Here is a 24,829-nt window from a genome sequence, read left to right as displayed (position 1 = left end):
AGTGTTTGGATATTTACTCTATTCACCTCTGCTCCATTTTCCTTTAGCAACAAGCTCAACGGACTGCTGTGTGATGATCTGGAACATGAAACCTCAAAGGCGCGCATATCGTTTTAACGGCCATAAAGACGCTGTCACGTCGGTCCAATTTTCTCCCTCGGGTCACCTCGTAGCCTCCAGTTCCAGAGACAAGACTGTACGCCTTTGGGTGCCCAACATGTATGTTTAAAGACATGGATGAATTTATGAATTATCTTTCAGTACCAGCCATTAATAAACACAACAAGAAACATATTTGTGTGTGTGTGTGTGTGTACAGGAAGGCTGAATCAACCGTATTCAAGGCTCACACTGCCACGGTGCGAAGCGTCAACTTTTCCAGCGACGGCCAGTCTTTGGTGACGGCGTCCGATGACAAGACGGTCAAAGTTTGGACCTTGCACCGGCAAAAGTTCCTCTTCTCTCTCAACCAGCACATCAACTGGGTCCGCTGTGCCAGGTATGAGACACGCACTTACTGTAGATTGCTTTGCAGCCGGTTCCCATGAATAGCAAAATGCTTTCAGTATGGAATATATTTTTTGGGTTTGGTTTCTTAAGAACAGCAGAGTGATCCTGGATATTTGACTCCTATTTTTGCAGCAAGTTCCTGAAACGGGGCGGCGTGGCTCGGTTGGCCGTTACCTCACCCACCTGCGCTCAGTGCCACCCACACTTGTTTAATTGTAACTTGGATCATGGGTTTCACTATGTAAAGCGCTATATAAATATAATTCACTTCACTTAAAACAGCAGAATCATGTCATAGAGGGTCTCTGCTGTCATTTATAGGATCTTTGACTTGCATTTTTATTAAGTCCTTAAATCAGCAAAGTGATTTTTGTTTTTGATTAAATCTTTGACTATTACTAGTACTCCTAAAACAGTAAAATACTGTCATATAGAGGATCCTAAACTAGTATTTTTGCAGAAGGCTCCTAAAAAGCAGAATGGGGACAGATATAGGATATTTGACCAGCACACTGTCAGTTATGTAATTGTTGACTAGTGTTTTTGGCCTAGATTGTCAAAAATAGCAAAATACTCCTGCCTAATGAGACCTCTGACTAGTGTTTTTACAGTTGGTCCTTGATTAGCATTAGGCTTATGTTAACCTTTGTTTTGGTGTATGAATGAATGAATGATCTTTATTGTCATTGTGCATGTACAGGTACAGGTCCAATTAAATTTAGAGGGGCACATGCAGTTTTATTCATGGAACCTTTCATAAAAATGACCAAAAAGTATATGAAGCCTCTCAGCAAGCAGATAGTTTAACCATCCATCCATCCATCTTCTTCCGCTTATCCGAGGCCGGGTCACGGGGGCAACAGCCTAAGCAGAGAAGCCCAGACTTCCCTCTCCCCAGCCACTTCGTCCAGCTCTTCCCGGGGGATCCCGAGGCGTTCCCAGGCCAGCCGGGAGACATAGTCTTCCCAACGTGTCCTGGGTCTTCCCCGTGGCCTCCTCGGATGACAGAGCTTCTCACCCTATCTCTAAGGGAGAGCCCCGCCACCCGGCGGAGGAAACTCATTTCGGCCGCTTGTACCCGTGATCTTGTCCTTTCGGTCATAACCCAAAGCTCATGACCATAGGTGAGGATGGGAACGTAGATCAACCGGTAAATTGAGAGCTTTGCCTTCCGGCTCAGCTCCTTCTTCGATACAGCGTCCGCATTACTGAAGACGCCGCACCAATCCGCCTGTCGATCTCACGATCCACTCTTCCCTCACTCGTGAACAAGACTCCGAGGTACTTGAACTCCTCCACTTGGGGCAGGGTCCCGGAGATGGCACTCCACCCTTTTCCGGGCGAGAACCATGGACTCTGACTTGGAGGTGCTGATTCTCATCCCAGTCGCTTCACACTCAGCTGCAAACCGATCCAGTGAGAGCTGAAGATCCTGGCCAGATGAAGCCATCAGGACCACATCATCTGCAAAAAGCAGAGACCTAATCCTGCAGCCACCAAACCGGATCCCCTCAACGCCTTGACTGCGCCTAGAAATTCTGTCCATAAAAGTTATGAACAGAATCGGTGACAAAGGGCAGCCTTGGCGGAGTCCAACCCTCACCGGAAACGTGTCCGACTTACTGCCGGCAATGCAGACCAAGCTCTGACACTGATCATACAGGGAGCGGACCGCCACAATCAGACAGTCCGATACCCCATACTCTCTGAGCACTCCCCACAGGACTTCCCGAGGGACACGGTCGAATGCCTTCTCCAAGTCCACAAATCACATGTAGACTGGATAGTTTATGACAACACCAAAACATCAAGGAGGCACATTTAACCAAGTATTTTATTCAAAGAAACACCATTATTAGAATTGTAAAAGCCTCTAAAATGAGCAGGATAGGACCCCTTTAAATGACATTGACTCTCTGTTGCAGGTTTTCTCCAGACAATCGCTTGATCATCTCTTCGAGTGACGATAAAACTATTAAATTGTGGGACAAAAACAGTAGGGAATGCATTCACTCTTTTTATGAACATGCAGGGTGAGCACCTTTTCTTAAAATTTTTCGAAGAACTTGCGTAAGTAAAGCGTAACTTTAATGTATGTGTGTTTTCCTGCGTTTCTCCAGTTATGCAAACCATGTGGATTTTCATCCCAGTGGAACATGTGTGGCTGCAGCGAGCACTGACAACTCAGTCAAGTTGTGGGACATCAGATCCCTGAAGATGCTCCAACATTATCAAGGTAGGTACACCTCTTTACAAAAACAATCAGAGCCTTTTTCAGGTCAGTTAAGAGTAGTTCATATTTATGGTGTCGTTTATTTCCATACCAAAATATTTATACTCTTACTTGTTTTAGTTAGCAATCCTAAAAAGATCTTAGCTGTGATTTGAGCTAATAATGAACAATAGTTATCCACTGCTTACACTTACTTTCGTCGCTAAATTATTTTCAAAAAGCGTGGCCCAAGAGTGTGTTCCAACTACATGTGGATCACACTCCCCAGCCTGAGCAGCTTCCCTGGGAAAGTTTTTTTTCCCAGAGTGTTAGAAAGAATGGTACTACTGTTAATTTAACCTTGGCTACAGGAGGTGCAATGTGGTTCTCATCCTGGTCCTGGAACATTGGATATGGTGCACATGCTTTGTGCACTGGGAAAAATTATTTGACCGTGTCCCTTGCAGTATCACGTGAAGGGTGTTCTGGGAGTAATGGATTTGTGGCACACTACTGTACTTGTACAATCGAAACAAGAGCCTGGTTCACATTGTCAGTATTAAGTCGAATTTGTTAACTTTGAATGTTGGCCTCTGCCATGGCTGCTTTTTGTCGCCAGTTCTGTTCATAATTTTTATGAACACAATTTCTAGGCGCAGCCAAGGAATTGAGGGTGTCGACTTTAGGGGCCTTAGGATCACATCTTTGCTATTTGCAGATGATGTGGTCCTGATGACTTTGTCAAACTGTGATCTCCAGTGTTTACTGTGGTGGCACAGCTGAGTGTGAAGCTTCTGGGATGAGACTGAGCACTTTTAAATCTGAGACCATTGTTCGCAGCTGTAAAATGGTTAGTTTGAAACCTTGGGGTTGGGAGCAAGGTGTTTCTCCCAGGTGAAGGAGTTAAAGTATGTCAGGGTCTTATTCACAAGGCAGGAGGGTCCGATGGACAGATGAATCTGCAAAGCATCTGCAGCAATGTGTTCGCTGTATTGTGCCTTCATGGTAAAGAGAGAGCTGAGCCACAAGGCAAAGCCCTCGATCTACTGGTAAATTTACCTTTCTACCCTCAGATATGGTCACCAGCTTCAGGTAGTAACCGAAAGCGCTAGATCCAAGTAAAGAGTAAAAGCGGCCAGAATAAGTTAACTCTGTAGGGTGAAGATGATAATATTTATTGTCAAAATATTCATGTAACTTTATCTTTTTCTTTGTGGTGTATAACTACTGCATCGTACTGAGAGATGTTAGTGTTGTAGACATTACTAGACACCACTCTTCTCTTCTGTCTAGACATGTATTATATCATTCCAACCAGCAGAGAGCGCCCTTGGTTCACTTCTGCAGTGCTCCCAGAATCCACTTACTGCATGCCTTAATGCAGGGGTCACCAACGCGGTGCCCGCGGGCACCAGGTCGCCCGTAAGGACCAGATGAGTCGCCCGCGGGCCTGTTCTAAAAAAAAAAAAAAAACAATAAAAAAAAAAAAACAATTTAAAAAAAAAAAAAAAAAAAAAAAATTAAATCTACATAGTAAAAACACAAGATACACTTTCAATCAGTGCATCAACCCAAACAACCTCCCCCATGCACACTCATCCACACCCACTCACACAAAAGGGGTTATTTCTTTCTGCTACCAATATTCTGGTTCCCACAACATAGACCAGGAGTCACCAACGCGGTGCCCGCAGGCACCAGGTCGCCCGTAAGGACCAGATGAGTCGCCCGCCGGCCTGTTCTAAAAAAAAAAAAAAAAAAAAAAAAATGTAAAAAAAAAAAAATGTAAAAAAAAATAAAAATATTTAATCTACATAGAAAAAACACAAGATACACTTTCAATCAGTGCATCAACCCAAACAACCTCCCCCATGCACACTCATCCACACCCACTCACACAAAAGGGGTTATTTCTTTCTGCTACCAATATTCTGGTTCCCACAACATAGACAACACATCTGCAAGGGACACAGTCCCTGAAGCACACATGATTGTATAGGCTGCTGGTCCACTAACATTTTCATTAATTACTATTTTTTATGTAATTATTTTTATATTGTTTTACTTTCTTTTTTATCCAAGAAAATGTTTTTTATTTATTTATCTTATTTTATTTTATTTTTTAAAAAAGGGCCTTATCTTCAACAGACCAGGTTGCCAATGAAATTAGATTTGTTTAAAGGGTTTTTTAAACCAGGCCCAGTCCAGATAATGTCCAAGTTGGACTCAGCAACACACACCTTCATTCATGTACACAGAAAAAAATTAGGGAACACAACAGATTGCATATAATTTATAAACAAAATTACATTTTCAAAATAAGCATTTATGTACAGTCCAGATTATGTCCAGGTCACTCAAATTAGGGAACACAACAACAGATATCATATAATCTATAAACATAATTATACTTTCAAAATAAGCCTTTGAGGACTTCTCATCTTTTTTTTAATGTTTTTTGGCATCATTATCGTTTTCAACCATGTAACTTTCTAAAGTTAGAAAATACTGAATAAATGTTTTAAAGAAAGTAATACTAAGTGAATATCTGTTTTTGGCCTTAAAAATAAACATTTTACTGAGTACTATAATTAAATTGACTAAATCATGATTGTCAATTACCGGTAACTCTCCTAAAATAACAGAAACCACATTAAGCTTCATAAACAAACCAATCCTTAAACACATTTTTTCAACTTCCACCCAAAACAAAGACACAATATGACAATACAAAAACAAATGCAGGGTGGATTCAGGCTCCTGACAACAAAATCGGCAATCATCTGACTCTGTCATATTCCATAATTTTAACATTTTCCCTGTGGGTAAGAAGTTATAAATAATTTTAATTTGAAAATAACGATTTTGCACATCGATAGTGGTTTTATAGATTAGTTTGAATATGGCATCCCATGGCAACGGGCAGTCAAAAAAGTCCTCCCATTTTCCATTTGTGTTGTATGAGGCAGCCTTCAGAGATTTCTTTATTAAATAAAAATTATATATTTTTCTATTTATTTTAGTTCCTTTTTGCCAACTAGAATTTCTTATTAGAGGTTTACAAACTAATAATTTAGTAGTTCCATAATTAATTATTTGTTTCCATCTTTTCCCAATTACTCCAGTTAGTTGATAAAATGAAAAGCTTGAGCAAGCATCACCATACATAGCTCTAAATTCATCATACTTCATAATTTTACCATTCTCATTGATAATATCATTGACAAAAATGATTCCTCTTTCAAACATATTTTTCCAAAAGAAAGGCTTTCCATCTATTACAATATTAGAGTTCATCCATATTAACTGCTGCAAAATATCGTCTCTTTTTTCTGGCACATAAAATTGAAAACACCACTATGAGTGGATTGTTTCCTTTATGTTTCCCAGCAGACTCTCTGGGAGGGGATCACTTGTAAAAAAGGATACAATTTCTTTTGATACAGTACATGTTTTTTGTCCAACAGGACATTTGTGTACCACTCAATGTTTAAATACATCTTTGGAACAATTGATGCTTTTAAAGACAGACACATAGCTTCAAGGTTGAGAAGTTTCAGGCCCCCATATTCATACTCTTTGTACAAAACCTTTCTTTTAATCTTTTCTGGTTTGCCGTTCCAGACAAAATCGAAGACACTCCGCTCATAAATCTTAAAAAAGTTTTGTGATGGAGCTGGTAATGACAAAAACAAATAAATAAATTGAGGAATAATTAACGAGTTGGCAATAGACATTTTACCATACAAGGTTAGGGATTTCCCTTTCCATAATTGCATAATTTTGTCCAGCTTTCTTAGTCGATTATCATAATTTACTGAGCCTAGATCTTCCAGATTTTCTGGGACAACAACACCAAGTATGTTAACTGGTCCATCTGTCCACAAAACAGGCACTTTGCATTCCATTCGAAAGGACGTTCCCTTTAGATTTCCGATCCTTAACATTTTACATTTATCATAATTAAGCTTAAGGCCAGATTGCTGTGAAAATATGTCCAAAAGATTAAGAAGGTTCCGCAAACAATGAGGAAAAATCTTATCTTTGTGAATCAGCCTTTTCTGACATGAACTTCATCAAGAACAAACACAGAACACGCCTCACTGATGCACATCTGTAAGACTCACTCAGAGTTGCAGTGTCAAGTTACACACCAGAGTACAACACACTAGTTAACAGCATGCAATGCCAGGCTTCCCACTAACTAACAAAGAAACAGATAACAGATTTGGTGTCCATTTCAAAGTGTGACATGATTTAAAAATGTGAGAGTTTACTTTTGTATTTTACATGAGTTATTATTTGTACAAACATGGTGCAAAGTAATTCATGATTTGTTAAAAAATGTTAGTGACTAGCTAGTTAAAATGGGATATTGTGATTTCACAAGACTGTCTTAGAAGTAATCATTTGAAAATGTTCAATTTGAAAAATGTGCACTTAGAGAAAATATAAAAATAAAGTGTTGCATATTGATATTTATCGGTTTCTATATATATTTATTGTGAGAAATCATTAAGATGATCAGTGTTTCCACAAAGATAAATATCATTAATTATTAATAATAACAGAGTTAAAGGTAAATTGAGCAAATTGGCTACTTCTGGCAATTTATTTAAGTGTGTATCTAACTGGTAGCCCTTCGCATTAATCAGTACCCAAGAAGTAGCCCTTGGTTTCAAAAAGGTTGGTGACCCCTGCCTTAATGTATGAAATGTGCACAATGAGTTTGTCAAAAGCTACAATGGAGTACATAAAATAACGGTCTTGTGTTGTGTTGAAGGATACGCATGAAAAGTAAAACTTATTGTGTAGTCTTTATACTGCTCTTATTGTAAATGTTGTTTGAAGTTTTACAATACGTGCTACATTTATGTTTCTTATACAGTTCATCATAATGATTTATTGTGTGTGTGTATGTGTGTTCTCCAGTCCACAGTGGTGTGATGAACAGCTTGTCTTTTCATCCGTCTGGTAATTTCCTTCTCACTGGGTCCAATGATTCGACAACCAAGATACTGGACCTTGTTGAGGGAAAACTGTTGTTCACACTTCACGGACACCAGGTACAACACACAAATATACTGTGTAGGTAAGTCTGAAATTATTCAGAGTCTGGCCAAATGTTGGTGATAAGAACGGAATGTTTTTGCTGCAAATGACACAAAGTAGCAAAAGACTGCTTAGGATAGATGTAGAATATGCTAGATATTTTTTAAATACTTTCAGAGCAATGCAAAAAGGTAAAAAGCACAACAACAAAACAATTGAATATCGCATATCCTAGCATATATGCGATTCGACACTCATGTTCATGCAATTTCAGAGCTGTTTAGTTAAAATAATTATTTATTTGTGGAAAAACTCCCCAATTGTGCTTATCCTCAACAACAATATGCAGTTTGTTTTTTTACCACAAAAAGACATCACATTCATCCTAACTCTGTAAAAATGTATAAATATGTGATAATAAAGCATAAAATACAGCGAACAGTACAGCATACATGTCCTATGTTACGTTCTACATTGAACTTTCTTACAGTCAGGCCTCAAAACATACAGTGAGGTCAACACAAGTTGCTACTGAAATTACATTACGCAAGCAGTGAAGCAGCATTATAACATCTTACCTTCTCTGGCGAGCAAGCAGCAACACACCTGAGCTGCGTAGCACGACCAGCTGCCTAGGAAGATGGAATTGGCAGTTCTAGCGCCAGCCTGATGACCAGGCTAAAGGCTAGACTTTCACCCCGACTCCCTCTGTTCTATTGATCATCTTTTATGATCATTCAGTAATGTTGAGTACATATACATGTTGTCATTTAAAATACCGGTATGTTTATAAGTCTGTGAGGCATACATAGGGCATAAACCTTGTTTGTGCTTCTATACCAGACCTGGGCATTGTACGGCCCGCGGGCCGCATCCGGCCCTTTGCACATCCCTGTCCGGCCCGCGTGAGGCCAATCATAAATTACAAAATAAATTTAAAAAAGTATCTATGTCGAGTGTGCAATACAACGGTGCTGCTTTTGTTTTGAAAAGCGTTATTTGTATTACTTCCGTGTGGACGTATGCGCGTGTGCGATTGTGAGTGAATTGAACGGCGCAATTACAAATGACAAAATAAAGTTTAAAAAACATCTATGTCGTGCGCGCAATACAACTGTGCTGCTTTTATTTTGAAATGTGTTATTTATGCCGTATGTCCGGGGGGAACCTGTGAGGGAAGGTGCATAGAGACAAGTGATGAGACGCTAAAAAAAGAAAAGTTGATGAGGATTGGCGTGTTTCCAACAAGAGATGGACTGCCAAGTATTTCTTTACATAAATTAATGATAAAGCCGTGTGCTTAATGTGTGGTACACAGCTTGCTGTGTTTAAATATCATTTTAATCGCCACTACACAAAGAAACACGAGGGAAAATACCGGAATGTGTCTGATGAAGCGCGCGCAAGGGAGGCTGATGCGTTGATGGTAAAACTGCAAACCCAACAAGGACTTTGTGCCATATTTCACACCCCCAGAGATGCAGCCGTCAGGACAAGTTTCGTCATTTCTCACAAAAGCGCCAGAAAAAGTAAGGCGTTTTCTGACGGAGAGTTTATTAAGGAGTGCTTATTGGACTTTGTTGCGCTGATAATGCCCGGAGACATGGACTGTTTTTCGCTAACTTTGGATGAGAGCTCTGATGCAGTCAATTAAAGAGACAACCACAGGTAATGACTTGTTCACAGAGGTAAATGCGTGTTGGGACAAGCTGGCAGGTGTGACAATCCAATCCACTTTATTTATATAGCACATTTAAACAACAAAATGTTTCCAAAGTGCTGCACAACAATATTAAAAACAATATTCAAATATTATCCTTAGCTCCACCAATGACTGAATAAAAAAAAAAACAATTACATATAAAACCAATATAAAAAACAATATCAAATAAATATGATTAAAAACTATTTTTAACAACAGATGGTTGTCCAAATCTGATGGGGAAAAATGTTGGATAATGCAGGATAAAGTGACCATCAAAAGCAATCTGCTTTTGTATAAAGTTAAGTTAGGTTAAATTAAATTATTATTATTATTATTAATTATTATTATTATTATCATCATTATTATTTATCTTACGGTATATCAAAAATAATATTGAGCAAAATTTAATTGAAATATTGTCGTGTGGCCCTCCAGCAGTGCTCGGGTTGCTTATGCGGCCCCCGGTGAAAATTAATTGCCCACCCCTGTTCTATACATTTGGCTTGTTAGCTTCCTTTATCGCTAGCTAACAACGACGATTGAGGAAAGACAGGGAGGGTTCTGGAGTCGAATCCAATCTAATAATTGTAACGAGGGATGCACAATTAGTTTTTTTCAAGCCGACACCAATACCAACAACTTCCTGCCTCTCTAGACAGAAAATTGATAACTGATTTATATCTTTTGTAATATAATTATTATTTAGAAGCTCAATTTTTTTTTTTGCTCCTTGTGCGATGTTTGCAGAACATTTGGTGCAAATAGCACCCCAAAAGTCTTTCTCTGAAACCGTGAAGAATGGCACACAATCGACGCCAAGGTTATTTGCACTGTGAGCTCAGGTTGTGATTTTTTTTCCCGATGAATGTAGGCTATTAATAGACAGCATGCTGAATTATTGGTGAAGGACTAAGATTGTGTATTAGATAGGGTCGTCCCAAAACCAATATTTTGATACTTTTTGAAATAAAGGGGACCACTATAATGTCACTATTGACTTAATTTTAACAGAAAATATTGATACATTAAAAATAAGTTTCTTATTGCACCTAAAGACAATTTTATAAGATTAGAATTAAAAATAAAAGTCATTAAACACACTGGGCTTTTCTTAATGCACTTAAAGAGTAATTTACAGTTTAATATATTACATAAAGCCTGCCATAATCTATCAATCAATCAATCAATGTTTATTTATATAGCCCTAAATCACTAGTGTCTCAAAGGGCTGTACAAGCCACAACGACATCCTCGGTGTCGAGTGGGTCTGATATAATATTGTGAAAGTCCAACACATCAGCGAAAGTCCAGTCCATGGTGGGGCCAGCGGGAACCATCCCGAGTGGAGACGGGTCAGCAGCGTAGAGATGTCCCCATCTGATGGACAGGTCTACAAACCCCGTTTCCATATGAGTTGGGAAATAGTGTTAGATGTAAATATAAACGGAATACAATGATTTGCAAATCCTTTTCAACCCATATTTAATTGAATGCCTGACAAAAGACGAGATATTTGATGTTCAAACACATAAACTTGATTTTTTTTTGCAAATAATAATTAACTTAGAATTTCATGGCTGCAACACGTGCCAAAGTAGTTGGGAAAGGGCATGTTCAACACTGTGTTACATGGCCTTTCCTTTTAACAACACTCAGTAAACGTTTGGGAACTGGGGAGACACATTTTTTAAGCATCTCAGGTGGAATTCTTTCCAATTCTTGCTTGATGTACAGCTTACCGTAAGTTGTTTAACAGTCTGGGGGTCTCCGTTGTGGTATTTTAGGCTTCATAATGCGCCACACATTTTCAATGGGAGACAGGTCTGGACTACAGGCAGGCCAGTCTAGTACCTGCACTCTTTTACTATGAAGCCACGTTGATGTAACACGTGGCTTAGCATTGTCTTGCTGAAATAAGCAGGGGCGTCCATGGTAACGTTGCTTGGATGGCAACATATGTTGCTCCAAAACCTGTATGTACCTTTCAGCATTAATGGCGCCTTCACAGATGTGTAAGTTACCCATGTCTTGGGCACTAATACACCCCCATGCCATCACAAATGCTGGCTTTTCAACTTTGCGCCTATAACAATCCGGATGGTTCTTTTCCTCTTTGGTCCAGAGGACACGACGTCCACAGTTTCCAAAAATAATTTGAAATGTGGACTCGTCAGACCACAGAACACTTTTCCACTTTGTATCAGTCCATCTTAGATGAGCTCAGGCCCAGCGAAGCCGACGGCGTTTCTGGATGTTGTTGATAAAGGTCCCAACTTCTTTGTCACGTGTTGCTGGCATCAAATTCTAAAGTTAATGATTATTTGCAAAAAAAAAAAAAGTTTATCAGTTTGAACATCAAATATGTTGTCTTTGTAGCATATTCAACTGAATATGGGTTGAAAATGATTTGCAAATCTTTGTATTCCGTTTATATTTACATGTTACACAATTTCCCAACTCATATGGAAACGAGGTTTGTAGGATTAGGTTAGAATAGAATAGAAATATTTATTGACATTGTATTAAATGCATCATGATTTATGGTTTCCACTCTTGGCCTGTGCTTTTTGACAAATACAATAATTAATAAATATTAAAAACTATATTATGGCTAAAACTATACAGACAAGACATGTAGCAAGTAAATCACGCATTGTTAAAGATAAAACAAATCAAATTGTGGGAATTTGTTACAAAGTTCAGTCATTTTACTTGCATTAGTTTACGCTATGTGGGTGTTTTTCACTCCGCTAATAATTGGCAACAAGCCAACTAGCTGTCTGCACATCTATGTATCCATATGTGAACAACGGGAGCTGGTTAACTACATTACCTGTCGCTCTTGAAACTCCTTGTGCAGGTCTAAATCTTGCATATTTAAAACGTCACCTTTATCCTTAGTTTTGAAGCCAAAATACCTCTATTTTGCCATTCTTCCTCTCCGCCCTGTTTCTGCTTGTATACGCTCTGTGTGTGCGTGTTGACTCACTCAACCTTTTGCCTCAGCTCAGCATGGTCACTGCCGCATGGCAGCATGCGTTTGAAAAAAGTAACACTTTTTTTCTAAGAGAGTATAGTACCTTTTTTAATTCATTAGGTACTAGGGTACTCTATAATACTGATACACCATACAACCCTAGTATTAGACGTGAGAGGCATCACTTCTATTTATGTTTGTTAGCCAAACTGTTGCACTGATCCTCATGGTGTTCTTGTAGGAGAACAATGCTTGTTTATTAGACTTTATTTTCATAGAATAAAATGCTTTACGTTTTAAATTGACATTAAAGAGTGAACAATTAGTTTTTCCAAGAATTTTAGTTTTTTTCTGTCAGAAAGTTGTTTTTTTAAAGATCTAACTATATGACAGCATTTTGTGGATGTTTTGTGTTGTAGTTAATTTATGACAATTTTATGCTCAAACTATTTACGAATTTGTCTGGTTTTTATGTTAAACCTATTCTTACGCCCTTGCAGGTAGAAAAAGTCCATACTGTCTTTTGTTTTTTTAATGCAGGTAATTATGTATTCCATTAATTATTATTTTCATGGTGCCATTAACAATGTAAAACGATTCTGGGCTGGCAAAGTAATGAAAACACTGCAAGCCAGGTTGATTATTGCTAAGCAGTAAGTTCGCTGTTCTAAATGTTAACCAGAACTATATATTGAAGTGTGAATTGTGTCAGCTGGAGTCTCAGTTATTAGAAGTCTTGAAGTGTAATGCAATAATTTTTTCAATTAAGTTTTTGTAAACTTCATAGAAAGTAAATTACCTTGAAACATTTTTAATATTATAAATAATGTTGGTTTAAGGTTCAACCCATTCCGCCTATCTTTGTACCAGACCAAATATGTCACTGTGTCAGGGCTGTCCCAGGCTAAATTGGGGCCCTAAGCTGAATTTAATTTTGAGGCCCTCGGGCCCCCATTACAAACAATATTCAAACTTTTTTCTATTATTGTCAAACATATTTATGCTTTTATAGAGGGACTAGTGGTAGAAAATGGATAATCAAATCGGAAATTGATTTGATGAATGTTTTGTACTAAAACGTATTAATGGGAAATACATTGTCCAATAATGTATGTTTTCGTGCAAAACAACACATTTTAAATGATTAAAGCATAAAGTTGAACATGTTTCTGGCACCCCCACTCCCCAAAATCCCTGTACGTAAAATTACCACAGGAGACAACAAAAATGCTTGACGAAATCTTCCATTATATTCTTATCATTTACGGAGCATATGTTTGCGGGGGTCTGAGGGCATCTTGGTAAGGGGTGCCGTATATTATCTTACATTTTTGTCCTTGGCCGATCACACCTATGCAGCATGCACGTTAGAGCAAAGTTGTGCTTGATTTACTCACACTAAGCCAAAAATACTTATTATTAAATAAATAAAAAGTATCAGTTATCAGACCTACAGTACAGGCCAAAAGTTTGGACACACCTTCTCATTCAATGCGTTTTCTATATTTTCATGACTATTTACATTGTAGATTGTCACTGAAGGCATCAAAACTATGAATGAACACATGTGGAGTTATGTACTTAACAAAAATAGGTGAAATAACTAAAAACATGTTTTATATTCTAGTTTCTTCAAAATAGCCACCCTTTGCTCTGATTACTGCTTTGCACACTCTTATACTTCTCTCGATGAGCTTCAAGAGGTAGTCACCTGAAATGGTTTTCACTTCACAGGTGTGCCTTATCAGGGTTGATTAGTGGAATGTTTTGCTTTATCAATGGGGTTGGGACCATCAGTTGTGTTGTGAATGAGAAAGTGTGTCCAAACTTTTGGCCTGTACTGTATATTAATGTTATTTAAATAATCGGTGTGGTGTCATAATTCCTAATATCAGCCTAAAAATGATAGGTTAAAATGTTAAACGTGCACCCTTAATCACAGCAATCACTTTTATTATTTTTTACAAGTGATAGGAGGGTGTTTTGAGCGAGAGGAAGTCAGTGTACAGCGTACAGTGACATCTTGATGCACCAGCATAATCTAGGTCCAAAATCTCAAAAGTAGACTTTTTTTTTTTTAATGGGCGTCTCAATTACTTGAGTTTTTTCACTATTTTTGTGTGGTCTCTGTACGCAACCCCTCAAATAGCTCAATCCATTGTTTGAAGGTACCTATTCACCAGATAACTCAAGTTTAATTCAACATTCGGCTGGTGCATTAATATTTTTTGGCCTGGATGTAAAAAGTGACTCAATAATGTAACACTAGTTGTTCAACAGGTTTGTGTTTGAATGTAGCCATGGTCCTACTTTTACTCATTGTGTCAGCTTTTTGATGACCTTCTACAACTTTGTTTTGCTGAAGACAGTACAGAATTTGTGTTCATTTACTTCTTTTTGTGTGTATGTGTATACAGTTTATTTTAGTACTTGCCAGGCAAACAGCCCACTCATAATGACTCATCTCAGAAACAGAACGTGTTCTTCCTCTGTTCATACAGATCCTCTCCACCTCCTGTTCTTCTTCCTTCTTTGTTTCTGGTCCTTCCGTTTGTCCAACTGCTGCCTGTTTCCTTCAATGTCTGATGTTCTCACATTTTATTTGGCCAGACTGGACTGGTATGAGGTCTAACAACCAGTGAAATCCCATCTTGCACATTTTAGTGTTATATGTGCTAGCTCACTTGTCATGAGTCCTTGCTTTGTTTGGTTCTCTCTCCTGACACCTATGAATTTGTCATCTCATGCACACTCGCCATTTGTGTCATTGTTCTTTTTGGCTCAGCAACGACTGCAGTCTGTTGGAGCTGGGAGCCTTCAGACTACAGTGAAACCTCTAAATTCAAAGGCCCCTCAAGACATAGAACTTGTGGGCCATTCCTCCGAATCTGTGCCATTTGCTTGTTTTAAAGTAGCTTTATTATGATTTTATTTCTACATTTAAAGAACTATTGACTTAATTGTGGAGTACATGTTATGTAGAGCACAATTTGGTCAAAACTTTATATAGATTATGTTTTACAGACCATATTCAAGCTGCTTTCTGACAGTATCTCCAGGATGCGCCGTTTTGTGGTCTGTTTTAGTTACGTGCCTCCACTTCGACAGCGTCTTCTCCCTGTCATTGTTGTAGTTTTTAGTGCTTCCATATGTAGTCTACTGACAAATTAAGTTTGAACTATATGCTACTTTGTATTAGAAATGGCAACAGCGGAGGATGCATGTGCAAGCTAGTCAGCCCCAAAACAAGATCATAGCGAAAAAGAGGAGCTTATTAATTACAATGTGGATCACAATGGTGGACCCGCGCAAAGCACTTTGGGTAAATCTCTACATTGTATGGATAATCTGCTGACGGCACCAATAGGGAAAATGACAGATAGCTTGTTTCCTGGAAGTATGAAAGAAGCTAAGATTGTTTTATAAATATTTCCTCAATGCCTCAACGATTTGATTTAAAATTTTCGGGACCTATCCAGCTTCCAAATCAGGGGTGTCCAAAGTGGGGCTTAGGGACCTTTTATTTTTAAAGGCCCGCGACACATTTGAAAAATAATGTGTAATTGATTACACAAAAAGCATTAAAACGTGGAGTAAAAGAGCAAACAGGTGTAATGTAACGAGAACATTTTGATGTGCTACTAATCTAATAACAAAGTTGCCATGTAGGCAGTTTTTTATTTTGGAACTGTCTTTAAAAAAATAGCCAAATCTATTACAGGCGGTTTTGACAAAAAGGCATAAAACATAGAATTTAAACTTTATGTCAACAGATAGATCTATAGTTGTTCTATAAATATTTAAGCGTTGAAAGTAAAAAAAAATATATATATATCACTTTTAACACTTTAATGAAAGAGACCCTTTTAGGTCCCCGGGACCTTTTAACATTTACCAAAACTGAAGGAAGCCCTAATGGCTACAATATATGTTGTATTGGTTTTGAAAATGAAAAATATCAAAATGGCCCCCGCATGCTTTAATTTTTCAGTGTGCGGACATCAGTGGAAAAAATGTTGGGCACGCCTGTACCAAATACACACCAGCAGGTACCAATAGATAGGAAAGGGTGGTTTTGTATAATAGGGCCCTTTTAACTTTCTCAAAATGTATGTACTTTTTAGTCTTTTTTTCCAACTTTGGATCTAATAATACAAATTGAACTGCTTAAATATGTCCATATCCATCCCAGGCAACTTTATTTAATTTACAAGATACAAGGAGTGAAAGTAACGAGAATTAGTTTTTAGCATAAAATCAGCAAATAAATTAAATACAACTATATAGCATGTATGCTGACAGCATGTTGACACTCAGCACATTACAGTGATTCAACTACAAATTGCATTTTAAAAATAAACAAATATCGAAAAAATGGGCTGGAATGTGCAGCTATTTTGCTGGATGCTGACTATTAATATTATTTAAAATGCAGCTATTGTCCTCCTTGCACAGTAATAAATTAGATACTGATGACAGCGCTGTGTTTAACACTTTTTTTCAACCAAAAATGTTTTCTCTAGTTACAGGGTACAGCATACTTTACTTACTACATACTTGCAAATTAGCCACACATTGGCTGTCCTGTACATGCATTTTTTTCCAGGCTGCCCAATCCCTAAAATATGCCAGAGCTTGAAAAAGGTCATCGGGGTTGAGTGTGTTGACAGAAGACCTTTAGTGTGGGCCATTATTTTCATTTCTAATGGGTGGATGATTGGAGTAAAAAGCTGAAAATGCGCAAATCATAACACAACCAACCTAAAGCTATGGTAATGTACAGCATGTGTGTGTGTATGTCTAGTCATGGCAAGTGCCAGCCTGGCAGCAGGCATTAGTCAGAGCAGAAACAGAACATACTGTCTGTCAGGTTGTTGCGTTGCCACGGTGACAGTGTCTGTTTCTCTCAGGTGCTTCTGGGAAACCATTCCTCACACAAACCGGCCTGTTCATTCCACTCACGTCTACAGAGATCATTGTTGGCACTGACCAACGTTTGACTCTGCCCCTTCCTCTGCATCTCTGCTTTCTTTCTTAGGCCCCCATGCTGGGGAAGTAGTTTGCAGTAAAAATGTCTTGAGGTGTCTTGAAGATGCGATGTGATTGCCTCTCTATTTCTCTGCAGGGTCCTGTAAATAGTGTGGCCTTTTCCAGAACCGGAGAATACTTTGCTTCAGGGGGTTCTGATGAACAGGTCTGATTTAGCCAATTTAAATGTTTCATAGTAACCATTGATATATGTAAGTTACTGTGACCAACGGTGCATTGAACTCTAGGTGATGGTGTGGAAGAGCAACTTTGATGAGTGCAGTGACACAGTCAGGGTGCAGCGGTCCACCTCTTGCCATCACCAGGTGCCACCCGCCAGCTCAGCAGACTCTGTGCATTTCAAATGGCAGACATATGCTTACCAAGGCCAGGTTGGTTCAAACAGTAACACACACACGCACACATTTACACTCACAATAACACGCACACACCAGCTCCCCTTAAATACACAATTGGCGACAGTAGTGCAGAAAAGGGAGTATGTCGGTTTCAGTATATCTACTCAGACTGTAAATATGACTTGCATATACTTTCAAGTAGTGTACAGTTTATTGGAATATATATTTAATGTCCACTGAAAACGATTCACCGCACAACCACTCCTTTATTGTCTAAATAGCTGGCAACACAAATGAGTAGCAAGATTGTGTCTTGCCTATTATCGAGCATGGTACTGGATAGAGGTGGGAATCTTCTGCACCTCACGATTCAATTTGTTTTTTTGCTTTATTTTTTGTGGACTTTTTCTATATGCACTGCAACCACATAATTTCCCCATTGTGGGATAAATAAAGTCTATCCTATCATATCCTGATTCAAGGGCTACGATTCGATTATAAATCCATTATTTACACCTCTATAATTATTATATTATATATTTTTAATATATCACAAATGAAATATATATTCTACATGTATTACATTCAATTAGTAATCATATTAATAACATGTCTACAAGGCTACATATATATGTGTGGATATACCGTATATATGTGTGTACTAGATGCGTTTGAGCTGTAGTAGCCTGCTAAGCGGAAACAATAAATAAAAGTGCGTACTTGGCGAGCAGGCATCCTTAATTAAATGTATTTGCCTTCTAAAACCACAAAATGTTCAGGCATGTTGGACCCAGTTGCCTTAAACGAGCGGCTCAAAGACGTGTGTCGTCTATCTACTCACCGGGGGCCGGACTGTATTGTTATTTTCGTCTTTCCTGACTTATTAATCTACTGGCCAATTTCCTGTTTTTGGCTGGTTACTTTCTGCTGTAACGTGGTTCCTATTAGCCTTCTGTTGAAGTGTACAAAGTATTTATTCTTTTCTTGTTTCACTACTTCACATTCACGCCAGTTAAGCGCTCTGCCCATCATAGCTTTTCCTCTCCAGGCTAACCCAGCTAACACAGAATGTTAGCTAATGGTTCTCCCATGGTTAGTTAAAACCAAACGTTTACAGAACATTCACAATAATACCGCATTTTAGAGCTGTCCGCATTATATTATTCAACATACATAAATAATGGATCGAATAATCGTCCATGTTCTAATCGCGATGCATTGGATAATCGATAATTTTTTAACCTCTGGAGGTGGCGCTCTTGGGCAACATGTGTGGTGCAGGCATTCATAATTTGCGTTTTTTTGGGGGAGGAATAAATCATTCCAACATGTATTGTTGAGCATTTTACAAGTATTCCAACAACCTTTGCAGTTCTGGTGAATTCCATGTCCAAGAGGATTAATGTAGTCCAAGATAATACTCAGACTAAATATTCCCACGTCACACAGGTGTGCTTATTTGTGTTCCCATATGTAGACACTAATGGCTGTGTGTTAACTCATTTTCAGTGGACAATAAATTTATACTGCTATAAAAGCTCTACACCGACTACTCTAAAATATTTCTAATTTTAATCTTGATAGTATTGTCCCTTGAGTAGATGTGATTTAAAAGGCTGCTGAAATGTGCTGAATTGTACGGTTACAGTACATAGCATAATCTCACAAGATTCACACACAGGTTTATGCAAACAAATGCTGTACACTTGTATAAAAATAAACATATTGATGGCACAGATGCCCTCATGTTTAGTGTTTTCATGCCGCCTTCTCCCTCAGAGCACATTGAAGCCTTTGAAGTCTGTGTATTTCTCATTCATACCTCTCATGCAGGGCGACAAATATTCATCTTGCCCTGCACCTTTACTTTGATGTGAAAGCATTTCTGACCTCATGAATTAATTTGAATAGTAAAGTGTGCGAATATTCATACTATATAAAGAATCATGTATAAGTATCAGAATATGATGTAAGGTGATTTGCATACATTCCACTAACATTGCTGCATACACTTAATTTAGTTCTGAGATACCTGAATGGTCAGAGACACAGAATAACAACAACAAAAATAACCTCCTTGCAGAATAGTATGCAATGTTTTAATTTGACATCATATATGTTGTATGCTAACGCAAAACATCAATAAATGCCACAGTCAGTCAGTACTGAAAACAACCAGACAGACATCAAGACCTTTAAGCTGTATATTCTATGTCAGTAATGCAATAGTAGATCATTATCTACAGAAAAATAGTCACTGTATAGTCACACAAATCTATTTTTCCTGTGGCATTTGGTGAGCCATTCTTTGTTGTATTGTGTTTGTGTGTATGTGATTACTGGCAGTAACCGTAACTGGCAGCGATAATATTAACTTAAAAACAACCAGGGCAATTATAACGAGTACTCGTACGGGCTGTCCATTTGACAAGGCTTGAACATTTCCTACCATCTAAACGTCTGTGAGCCTGGTCAAGAGTTGAAAATTCGGTCATGATTCACTCCAGTTCTGTTAGTTCAAATTACAAACTGACAAACCGGTTAAGGAGAAAAAGACAGGTCCGCTTTATCCATGCTTGCATTGTTTTGGGCTGTACAAACCATTCAAATCACCAAAAAGATAAACGTTTTTTCAGGGTTCCTTAAGAGGTAATCAAGAAGGGTGGAAGAGTACAATATTTTACAATAAATGACAAGAAAAGTGGCACACATTCCAGTCCAAGGAAGCAGAGCTGAAGAATGCACAAGTTTGCAGTGATTACTTCGTTAAAGGGGTGTTTGATATACTTTTAACATTAAGTATTTTCCATTTAAAAATTATCTGGATTTTTGCTACAAGTTTTTTTTAAAGCACCAACTTGGCAAGTCTAAATAAAAGAAAGCAAACTTAAAAGAGTTAAGCTTTTACCAAAGGCAGCAAGCATAAATTAAGCTTTCAGTACATACACAATTTTGACATCTATAGTTATATTTTGATATAGACGGGAAAGAACATGCATACTGGTAAATGCTGCATGCAACAGCAACAAGGCAACGTACATGGCTGTAGACGCAAAGTTAAATCATGCAATGCGACCTTACCCGAGCATTAACAATGCATATTTATCCGGGAGAGTCTTGATACCAATTTTCTTGACCCAGCCACACACAAATAAGTTGTAGGCCTCCATGCTTTTCCAAGCTTTCAACTGTTTTGTAGTGTTGAATGACGCCTAGAGCACAAGATAGTTTGATATGTGTGGGAACCCTACCGACAGATAATCCTTGATATCACACGACAAATCATTTTGTCATAAAGTATTGGGATCTATTCTATTGCATAATTAGATTATTTGCCTGTATCTGGTTTTAATGGTAAGATCTAGGCCCTTTGCAGTCTCCGATAGTTTGCACTCTGTTTGCTGCACAACAGTCATCTTGGCTTGGTTGACCACCAAAGTTTTTTACTTTCGGGAAGAAGTCACATTTTGCAAAACAAACAATTCTCTTTAGTTATGTTTATGTTATTAGTAATTCAGTTTATTATTACAGTATACAAAAAACAGTAGACTTTGCTATACATTATATTATTAAGCCTCTGCCACTACCTGTCAGTCAGATACAAACGTGATAGCTGTAAGTTTGATAATTTTATTTTTCTTTAGCCAATAGGCTTACCTAGCGAGATGTTGCTGTAGCTCGCATAGCTACGCTAGTGTTGCTAACCTTTGTGAAAAATAGCATGATGTGGGACCTTTAAAGTTGACCCTAGGCTGTTGAGGTCTGCTTGTAACAGCTTCTCAGTGTGAATAATAGACTTTTCAGAAAAGGTAAACAAGGTCACAGGGCTTTGTGGCCATTAACTTCTGTTTAAATATTGAAATGCATTGTGCGTCGTCAGATATTGCTTTCACACATAAAAGCGGCAGGGTGTCAAAGGCTGGCAGTCAGGGAACCTCAGGGATGGGTTTAGATTTCAACCATTTGGCTGCTGCAGTTTTGCTTACATCAACAAGGGCAAAGCCAAGGTCCTCCTCTCACGCACAACAACACTCTGCATCCTTGTCTCTCTCCGGCCTCTTTAATTGATGCCCTATCTGCAGACCATACGTGATGAGTCGTACATTCTCATGCCCCCTGTGTTAAGTGCTTCAACAAGTCTTTTTTTATGTGTGGATTCAACACATTTAAAATAAAATAGTTATTACAGTATATTTTTTTCAAATGGATGACCTTTATATAAATGGTTATTGCACACAAAACTTTCATTGAATGCCTGAAGTTGTCAGCAATACCTTGCCAACAAATGTAGAAGCAACTTCTGTGAATGTTAAGAACAGTCTCCTCAGACCTCCTGAGGAACTTAATTACTTAAAACCCACTTTCTTGCTGGAAAGGTTATTTAGAATCAGGCATGTCTTCAGAGTAGCTTTAATTAAACCGATAACAAAACTAATTGAAACAATACATAAAGCCTTGGCTTTTGCTTTACAACTCTTCTCTGACATGCACGGTTTCATTGCTACTGGAACTTTCTTGTTTTATTCATTTGGACCGATTGGCTGCAAACAGTCCAGGAGTTACGCCACGTCTCCCTCGAAGTTAGATGGGATAGGTTCAAGCCACGCATGACATTGACTACGTTTCCATGCACTAAATTAGTCTGATTTATCAAATAATTAATTTCAAAATAAGCATTCTACAACCCATGAAAACACCTTAATTTGATGGTGTTTGTCTTTTGAAAAGTCAAATTAACACACTGAGATTATGCGATTGAAAACCAGTTCTTTCAAGTAGGTGTGTGCTGCCGGAGGGACACTTTTGTCTCGGGCATGCGTCAGTTCAACGCCTGGGGTATAACCTGGAAGCGGATGCCATTCAAGCAAAACATTGGCAACAACTGCAACAAGCCGTTGGCAGCATCTAGGAGCACTCGTTTTTAGAATGAAGTGGAAACTGTACATTTGCTTCACAAATTAAAAGAACGTAATATCTTAAAGTGCATCGATAGGAGGAAAAAAAAGTAACTGAGATTTACTTAAAATGGTAGCTAAAGAAATGGAGAATGCCGACTCCATTCGGACACAAGTACGAGTGATTTGGAAGCAGAGAAGCAGGTATATTACAAGGCCAAGAAGAAGGCATAAACAAACCTCTTCACACTGATTAACAATAACTCTGTATTCCGTACAACTGACAAGTTTGTACAAAACAATTAAAAAATATATATATTTGAGGCCGTATCAGAGCACAAACTGTCTTTTCCTTTTGACTTACACTTCCATTAATCCACACATCTTATTAAACTAACTTTGATGTATTTATCAGGTTGTAGTTCATTATTTATAGTAGCTCTTTCATCTGTCGCGAGTCTCGCACACATGTGTATTGTAAGTATTTGAGGAAGGAGAGACAAATTTCACCCTTCTTGCCTAAATGTAGCTGTTTTGTTGTGTTTTTAGTATTAGAATAAAGTCCTTTTTAGATTTTGTGTGAGGAAAGACGGTTGTCCTAATTAAGACAAGGGTTTGGTACCTTTCACATTTGCGCTAATACAGTACCAATTCCCGGTACCTGGGAGTCAATACCTGTACTCAACGGAACCAATTTTTGATATTTCTGTGTGTGTTAATATATGTTAATTGTTGATTATGTAATTTTTAAATGCAACATTTATAAATGAACTGATTATGATAACTGTACTGTTGTTATACATAGTTTTTTAATCATTATATTTATACGTCTCAATTGCTAGGATTATATCGTAGACTTTGCATGCAGTTGCAATTCCAAGATGTTTGATGACAGCAGTAAGTAGACTATGATGTTGCCTAACAAGGAAATAGTCTTTGCCACGAAAAGTTGAATGTCCCAGTCTATTCTTACGTTGCCCCCTATGAAGTCATTGTAAGTATGTGTAAGTATTGTACTTATTACACACTTGCTGTTTGATTGTAAAATACATTTTAATTGTAGTTACCAGTTACCAATTTTAAAGTGTTAAAATCGGCATCTAAAATCGCTAATGCTAATCAGAGGTGTTGAAATATGACGTTTGATTTTACATGAATCAATAGGCTATACAGTCCGATAGTACCGACAAAATTCGGTCAGTGCCTACAAAAGTACCTAATTCGATACCCATCCTTTGTTAAGACTGCTAAGAAGTTACATATTTTATTATTCCACTTCTCTAAGTCTGGGCTGTGGTTTCTTAAGACAGAATTTTCTGCCTCTGGCCACATCCTCAGTATTTGCATCCATCATAACCTGGTGTCCCTCCAGTATATTTTTGTCCTACAATGGAGTGTCCTTCTCGGGTGGTGTCGGACACCCACTTTTTAGGGGTGAACTCATTGCAGAAAGGCTACTCCATCCAGTCACCCCTAAAGTATATCATCCAGGGCAACCAGGTTTGACAACCCACTCCAGAAAATAGGGAAATAAACTTCAGACCCACTGATAGGCTCTGGATTGTGGTACAAATGTATTTGGCACCAAATATTGGTCCCTGACTCCCTGTTTAAAAAGGGACCAATATTTTCAATAGTTTCCCTCCCTGCTATGTTACACCACTATACCATACCGCCTCTGCAATAATCAGGTAGAGATTGACTAATGAAAACAACACATAGACATAAAGGCCACTCATACTGTACCTAGAATCAAATTCAAAGGGAATTCCAGAGAAGCTCATTTGATAGGTTGATCCATTTATGTGCTTTGCTTGCTTGTGGTGTCAAGCTCCATCAAAATTTTCCAGCGATTGCCTGGCTCACCACCAGGAACGGTAAGGCCTATTTGTCTCCCCAAATGAATACTGAGCATGTGTGCGTGAGTGCCACCCATAGCTGACAGGCAGATCGGCTCTCTCTTATCACACCCCCCCTACTCTCCCCCACCCACTATTCATCTCCAGCTTCACATCTGGGGCTTTCTCCCGTTCACGTGTACAGGCAGACGAGCTGCACACTTGCAACAGGCTTCACAGCTCAGCACGCACG

The 24,829-nt window shown here is 38.3% G+C and overlaps 1 protein-coding gene across 1 annotated transcript in view; it reads left to right on the top strand.

Moving 5' to 3' along the window:
• Positions 1–24,829, top strand: part of LOC133643551 (POC1 centriolar protein homolog A-like) — a 56,647-nt gene that overhangs the window by 10,105 nt on the left and 21,713 nt on the right. Inside the window, exons 3-9 of the mRNA XM_062038187.1 lie at positions 48–219; positions 320–499; positions 2,436–2,543; positions 2,631–2,746; positions 7,655–7,788; positions 17,582–17,650; positions 17,733–17,876. Coding sequence (XP_061894171.1) covers positions 48–219; positions 320–499; positions 2,436–2,543; positions 2,631–2,746; positions 7,655–7,788; positions 17,582–17,650; positions 17,733–17,876 — 923 coding nt within the window. The remainder of the gene's footprint in view (positions 1–47; positions 220–319; positions 500–2,435; positions 2,544–2,630; positions 2,747–7,654; positions 7,789–17,581; positions 17,651–17,732; positions 17,877–24,829) is intronic.

This window comes from Entelurus aequoreus, linkage group LG26 (genome assembly GCF_033978785.1).
Source record: "Entelurus aequoreus isolate RoL-2023_Sb linkage group LG26, RoL_Eaeq_v1.1, whole genome shotgun sequence".
Classification (NCBI taxonomy): domain Eukaryota; kingdom Metazoa; phylum Chordata; class Actinopteri; order Syngnathiformes; family Syngnathidae; genus Entelurus; species Entelurus aequoreus.
Note: the sequence above shows the minus strand (reverse complement) of the source record. Positions and strands in the feature narration are given on the sequence as shown.